At 34.6% G+C, this 7,576-nt stretch overlaps 1 protein-coding gene across 2 annotated transcripts; it reads left to right on the forward strand.

Moving 5' to 3' along the window:
• The first annotated feature begins 727 nt into the window (after positions 1-727).
• LOC122599030 (cyclin-T1-4-like) lies at positions 728-6,102 on the forward strand. Of its 2 annotated transcripts, XM_043771474.1 has the most exons (7): positions 729-923; positions 1,263-1,872; positions 1,965-2,046; positions 2,277-2,411; positions 2,615-2,790; positions 5,426-5,571; positions 5,712-6,102. In XM_043771474.1, the coding sequence occupies exons 2-7, from the start codon at positions 1,268-1,270 to the stop codon at positions 5,741-5,743; spliced, it is 1,176 nt and encodes a 391-aa protein (XP_043627409.1). In that variant the 5' UTR covers positions 729-923; positions 1,263-1,267; the 3' UTR covers positions 5,744-6,102. The 2 variants fall into 2 exon arrangements, with proteins under 2 accessions (XP_043627410.1, XP_043627409.1); XM_043771475.1 differs by lacking the exons at positions 5,426-5,571; positions 5,712-6,102 and adding an exon at positions 3,026-4,873 and having other exon boundaries at positions 728-923.
• Positions 6,103-7,576: the final 1,474 nt, after the last annotated feature.

Below are 7,576 nucleotides of genomic sequence, written 5' to 3' on the forward strand. Positions count from 1 at the left end.
AGTTGGAGTTTTGGATTTACCTTAAATTTTTAAAATTACATCAAAATCGGAACTTGTAAGCATAGTGGATAACGATAAATAGCCTTGTGATTTCGGATCGTAAAAAGAAGCATGGTTGGATCAATGGTAAACACCTTTGCCTCTGGAGACAGAGGTCATGGGTTCGATCTTCATCCCATGCAAAGGTTGGAGGGCCTTTTCTACCATTTAGGTAGAAACTAGAAGCAGCCTCTCTACTTAGGTAGAGGTAAGGTCTACCTACATCTTAACCTCCCCCATACACCATCGAGGTATTGGGACTCAAAACCCGCGGAAGGCGGCACTGAGCAGTTACTTTTTTTTTTTTTTTCGGATCGTAAACGCAAAGTTTTAAAGTCTTCATTTTAATAACTTATTATAAGTAATATAAGTAATAGAACCTGAAGAATTGAGAAAAAAAAGACAATTTGTTAATGAAAAAACGATGGTTATAATGTCTTTTGTATTAATAAGTTAAGAATTAGAGTTTGACTATAAGTCTAATAAAGAAATTGAATCTTTATACAATTAAATAAGATAAATTAAAAATATTAAAAAGACATTTATCGATCAAGGATCAGTTAGGTGTCGTTTTAAAAATATCTTAATCCTATTTTAATTTATTAGTAAATAAAAATTTATATATAAAAAAAACAAATATGTAAATAAATATTCGTAAACACATTTTAGTTCCTGTTTGGGTGGGAGATATCATCACAAAATCTCCATCAAACCTCTTTCTCAAGTTTCAATACTTCCAATATATCCTCTTTCTTTCTTTCCCCAAATATCTCATCTCACTCTTTTCCTTTTTCTAAATCCTCAATTCAAAAACATCAAATCAATTAAATTTCTTCTTAATTCCTTCTTTGTCGATCCAGATCTCCCTTCATAATCAATTACTGGTACGTTTCCTATGAACTTTTTAATTTTTTTTTTGTATAACCTAAAAATTCAACCTAATTTAACTTAAATATTTCTAGATTGTTAATTATTCTTTTAAATATGATTGTTATTATTATTCTTAGCTGATTATTGATTTGTTCCTAAATTATCTATTTAATTGTGTGTGTAAATAAATAAATAGATCAAAATTAAAGATAATTTTTTGGTATTATTTTGTTGTTAATTACTAATTATTATTATGTTAAAATTTTAGTTTGCTTTTAGCCTTTAGTTTAATACAAGTTATAATAATTCGGTTGGTATATTGTTTAATTTGGTGTTGGATGATAATTGTGCAGGAACGATGTCGTTGGCTCGGTCTCATCACGCAGAAAATAGTCAGTTTCCGGGTGATTTCAGATCTTCCTTTGGAAGAAATCACCCACATATGTTTAGCTCGGCTTTCATGAACTTTACTAACAATAGACGTTACGTTAATAATAACAATAGTAATAGCAATAGCAATAGCAATAATAACTATAGGCGAAGTTATAACAACACGTCTAATGACTTCCCAAATGAATCTAGGCTGCCACCGCCACAGCCGCAGCAGCATTATAATCATAATGTGTATAGTTGTAATGATTCGGAAGCTTTACCTTCTTTTAAACGGAGGAAGTTTTCCGCTACTAATTGGGAAAGTAACGGCACGTCTTATAATCAATATTCCAAGATTCCGTTCCTTCCTCTTAGCGCTGCATCTGATGCGAATGCTAGAGGTGGTGTGTCTACTACTAGCTGTAAGCGTGACCGTACAAGATTCGAAGATGAAGATGTTGAGTTTTTGTCGCGGGATCAGATAGAGAGGTTTTCTCCTTCCAGAAAGGATGGTATAGATGCGATGCAGGAAACCCATCTGCGTTACTCCTACTGTGCGTTTCTTCAGGACCTTGGACTTCGTCTTGAGCTGTAAGCAAAGCGTTTTTTTATTTGTAACGTTCCAAGTTGATAATCATAATAGACCTGTGTCTAATCGTGTATGTTTTTTTTTTTTGTTACAGGCCGCAAACTACTATTGGTACTGCTATGGTTCTCTGCCACCGGTTTTTTGTTCGGCGGTCACATGCATCCCATGATAGATTTGTGAGTTACTTCTTCTCTTTTTCATCAAAATAATTGTGGGCATGCTAAATGATATTAGCTTTATGGAATGAAAATTAACTCGGATGATCTATCAACATATTGTTTATAAAAGGGTTTATGAACACACGATATTAAAAAATATCATTTTTTTAATTATTCGTTATGACAGAGCTAGTAGTTGCATGACGTGCTCTATCATACACATTTATCTCAAAAATTTTTGTTTACAGGTGATTTCTACTGCTGCTCTTTTCCTTGCTGCGAAATCTGAGGAGACACCTTGTCCGTTGAACACCGTCTTAAGAGTTTCGTCTGAACTCTTCCACAAGCAAGATTTCAATGTGCTATGCTATCTACTTCCTGTGGTGAGTTCATCCTATTTATATATCTTATTATTGTGACAATATTGAATACATAGAGATATAATATTCATCAATTGACTCATAAATGTACCAAAAATAACTCTGAAACTCTTAACTTTCTATTATGCTGGCCTCTGCGAAGAACATGTGTAATATTCAGTTACTTTGTATAATCGTGGTTGTCTTATTTACTGCTTTTTTTACAGGATTGGTTTGATCAATACAGAGAGCGGGTGATTGAAGCTGAACAATTGGTTTTGACCACTCTGAACTTTGAGCTTAATGTGCAGCATCCATATGCTCATCTATCATCAATTCTCGACAAATTAGGCCTTGCACAGTCTCTTTTGGTCAATTTGGCACTGAGTTTGGTCAGTGAAGGGTAAGTCATCATACTATCTGCCATGTTTTGGAATTAGAAAATTTCAATGTTGATGTTCCGTGTGACGGCTGCTGCTTTTATTAAATTTGCTATAATGCTACTATGCTAGATAGCAGACTACACTGGAGATAGGCTCTACTTGATCGAGTATTCTTGCTTCTGTTCTCTTCTGCACTTGGCCTGTGTAGTTGTATGCAATAGTTTATTGATTATTTGGATTGACATATAATTGCAGGGCAATAGAAGAGTAGCATGCACGCCTGTATGATTTTCTTAGCTGGTGGATAGATATGCTGTTCGTCTAGAATCTTATATCCTATCTGAAGTTGAACAACCGATCTGTTTGGATGCAGTATCTGTGAAAATTTTTCTTAACTTGATGTCTGGCCTAGGAATGTGCCCATGACATCTCAAACCTAACCTCATCTGTGGTTCAGCTCAAAATCTGAGTCTAAACCTAATCCAGTTAGTGGCTAACCTATATAGTCATACATACACCCACACACACACACACACGCACATATATACATATATTTGTATATATAACAACCGTTTTACGCACTAATCAATACCTGATCTAAAGGAATTGATGTGTATATACAGTTCTACATGACAGGTTATTAAAAGTACCAATCCTAAATTTAACCACTTGTCGGATCACAAAAGTTTCCTGGACTGAAAGCCACTTTGCATTAGAAGGTTAACTTTTTTTCATTTCAGTTTGCGGTTTTGCCCTATCTGACAGCCCTAGTTTGACCTTGAAAGTATACATGAAGCTGACTTGAAATACGCAATGTCCAACAAAGTGGTTCTGCTTAAGACACATAGTCTTTTATACTAAATACATGGTCTGGTGTTTGTCTATAAATTTTTTCTATAGACCACACGGACCATCACATGATATCTATATGATTCACACGTCATATTTATATTTAGAGTGAATGTTTAACATAATTCCAATATCTAAAAGGCAATCCTTTTGACTGATCCTTGGTGGATGAGATACAAGTGCTGTCTTGCTGGGTAACTTATTGGATAAGTTTTGGGGCGCTTGGTTATGATGGGATGGTGATAGGAAGCTGGGTGTTGGGTATTTCTTATCGGGTGAATTTACTTGGGTACATTTATACTATGTACATGCCTCTGTAGTATATCCGGTCCTGTCAATCATGATCTTGCTAAGCGGAGGGTCTTTCAAAAACATGGCAAGATGGGCAGGGTCTTGTGACATGTGAGTTTTAGGGTTGGTCCAGTGTGGTCGGTTGGCAACACATGTTCATATAATTGAAGTATTAACTATGATTAGCGAATGTATTTTTACAAAAAAAAACTATTTAATTTTGTTACTTGAAAAGATGCATTGGAAAGTTTTGAATATTCGAGTTATCGAGTATGGTTTGGACAGCACTTAAGAGGAGAATACTATTTTCTAAATTTTGTTTGAGGAAAGAAGAATACTACTTTCTAGCTATTATTTGAGTATAATTATAACTTCATTATTTAGAGAAGAAACATTGTCAGGTTGCTTTACCTAATTCTTCTCTACGAACCATTTCAGATTGGTTTTAATTGTCTTGGTCATTTGTCGAATGACATGACCATCTAACCTCAGGTTTAATGCAATAATGATCATGTTAGAGTTCTTCGATGATTTTTTGGAATTCAACACACTTGTAATGCTTCGGGATCATAGAAAAGCAAGTAAACTATCACCACTGGTATAAATACATGATAAGAAAAGTACAAATTTACTTTGTCCATTCATAAAGAATGACCTACCTCTACAGCCACACTTGCAAGTCTATGATCAACATCGAGTTAGGGTTTTATAGTTACAGAGGTAGCTTTATATCTGGAGAACGGTGTTGAAATATCTTAATGGGTACGCCCCAACGTCTGGGTTTTGCTTCACCAAGGTGCTTGCATCTTTGAATTCCTGCATGTAGAGTGTCTGAAGGAATGCCAGGTGTCAAGTTAGACTTCACAACACAACATGATTGTGATGCCATATGAAAAAAAATAGTGATTGGGAAGGTCTTTGTGTGAACCGTCACTGTATAAATACTCATGTTTATTGTTAAAAGTGGAAGTAGCACATGCCGTGCTTGGAGTCTGTTTATTATTTCTAGCTTGTGCTATTTTTTGGTGGAAAATAAAAAGCCTAGCTTAAAACATGCATATTGGCAAGCTATCACAAAATGGAGAATAGCATAGCATATGCCATTTGTTTCCCTATTCGAATTAATTGTACGGCATCAAAGTGGGTACTGGTTTGGTGTGTAGATGGGATTTAGATTCTATTTTTATGCTAATGTCTGTCGGCACTTCTGAGGAAAGATACCTGCAAAATGCTCACCAGGTGCTGCTTTCTTTTTTGGTAAGAGAAAATCGCCTTAGTATGCCTTCTTAATTGGGACAACAATTTGTTATGTTCACATTGTACTTTTGGTAATCTTTAAAAACTTTGACGTTGATATTTGATTAATGAAATATTCTGCTGTTGTGCCAGATAATATGATCATCTCATCTATTGTTAACAATGGCATGTTTAAACATCAGATAGTGGTTAAATGACGTGCTCTCAACCTTCTTTTGTTTGCTGCTTTTATCTTAACGACAAGTAATTCTCTTGTAGGCTGCGTAGCTCACTTTGGCTTCAGTTCAAACCCCATCAGATTGCAGCTGGAGCTGCGTATCTTGCTGCAAGATCTTTAAATATGGATCTTACGTCATCTCATAATGTTTGGCAGGAGTTCTACACACCACCATCAGTGCTCAAGGGTATGTTGTATCATTCTTAACATCAGTTTACACTCTTATCTTATCATGTGAAGATGGCTTAACTATGTCACTCGTATCTCAATCAGGTAAATTAGCCTTTTTAAAAATATCTTTTGTATTGACATTTTTTTTGGCTGCAGATGTCGTGCAGCAGTTGATGGAGCTATTTTGAAGTATAACCTAAAAATTTGTCATCTTATGCCTCAACCGAGACCATTGGTCCGTATATGTGTGCTTTCTCCATACATGGCTTTTTGCCATTATATGTAATACCAGAACATGGCTGTATAGTCAAAGCAGTGTGCAGTACTGCAGTGTTTGTTTTTTCACATTTAAAGTGTCTTGAATATGTGGTTTAGTTGTGTAGGAAGTGTAACCACTTTTTTTTTTTCTTCTTTTTACGAGTCAAAAAAGTGAAGGGTATTTGAACCTCTTACTATGTCACCCAAGTTAGAATTTACTTGGTAAAAATCTTATATTTAAGAAATCTTTTCAGTATCATTGGTTCGACCAATGATTATCTGTTCACGACGACTACTTGTATTTGAAAATCCCTCTTTGTTACAGGTTTGGGAATGGTCAGTGTTTGAAAGTAGAAAGTCTGACTCTCTCCCTGTATGAAAAAGGTTGAGTAACATCTGGAGGATAGAATGCATATATGTGCTTTCATCTATGGCCTTCCTTTTGATATATTTTCTGTAGTTGTAATTTAGAGAATTATTTAGCATCATTTTAAACCTGGTTTAAATTTACTATTTATTGAAAAATCTTATTTTCTCACTGATATTTTACAGATTCGATAGCAGGGAAACATAAAACTTTTACAAATGGGTTAATTGTATGCTTTTACCAAAGAGAACTTTTTTTTTATCAAATATGTACAGTATTTCTAGTAGACGAGTTGAATGAGACAAACCTTGTAGTGGGGCTTCATTGAGTCGACTTTGGATGTCAGTTGTCAACTAGTTGAGCTTTCAACAAGTTACTTGAGTTCAAGCATTGTTCAAATTAAAACACAAGTTTATCCCTTGATTAGTTTTACGAGTGAAGCTTTAAATTAATATGTGGCTTGCTTGAAAGTTCATTTAGTTATTTGAGTCGAGCGGGCTAGTTGTTGTCTAGCTGTAAGAGTCATGTAAACTCAATGAGCCTATTAAAGTGAGTTATCCAATTTTTCTTTTTCTTTACAATTTATTTATTCATAACATAAATGAGATTATTCGAGTTTGAGTAATTAGACGAGATTATCGAGTTCGATGTCTTGAAAAATAGTTGGATAAAAGTGCTAAAAAAAATGGGTATCCCAGAAGGCCACAAGTACATTTAGGGTCAACAATATCGAATACTGCCATAGTGCCATGGCTATTATATAGCCAACATGATTCATCTGAAGTAGTCAATTTACCAACAAAAGAAAAGATTTACTTAGAAATGGTTTAAGAAAATGCAAGTATGTTTGCATAACATGCGTGTCGAATAAAATGGGTACTCATTTTATATCTCTTACCCATATTATGACCATCCAAGCAACTTCCAAGGTTGAACATTCAAAGAAATTGGTTTAGTACATATAAATAAGGGTTAAGTGTGTCGAAATGTAACTAACTATGATTAAATTTTTATATTGGGAACCAACTATCAGATTGGATATTGTGTGATAAGAACTTTGTAAAAATGTTCAAATTATGAACCGACCAATCAAAAAGTTGCACATGTCGGCTCATATGGGTTGTCACATTTGTCATGATCCAATTCGTGTATGTATATCTCATAACTCGAGTGGGCTTTTCATAACTCGAGCCTTTCATAACTCGAGCAACTCTTAATTCTTGTATCTCTGAGTTCTTTGTTAACTACTATTGTCCAATGGTCTTAATGCTTTAGTATACATGTTTAGTCTAGTGGATATCTATACACGATCAAATCCCCCAGTTTACATATATTAAGATTTTACATAAAACTTCCTCCTGCCTTGTTGGGTTTTCTTTTAGAGGTATGCATCCTT

Source organism: Erigeron canadensis, chromosome 5, assembly GCF_010389155.1.
Source record: "Erigeron canadensis isolate Cc75 chromosome 5, C_canadensis_v1, whole genome shotgun sequence".
Lineage (NCBI taxonomy): Eukaryota > Viridiplantae > Streptophyta > Magnoliopsida > Asterales > Asteraceae > Erigeron > Erigeron canadensis.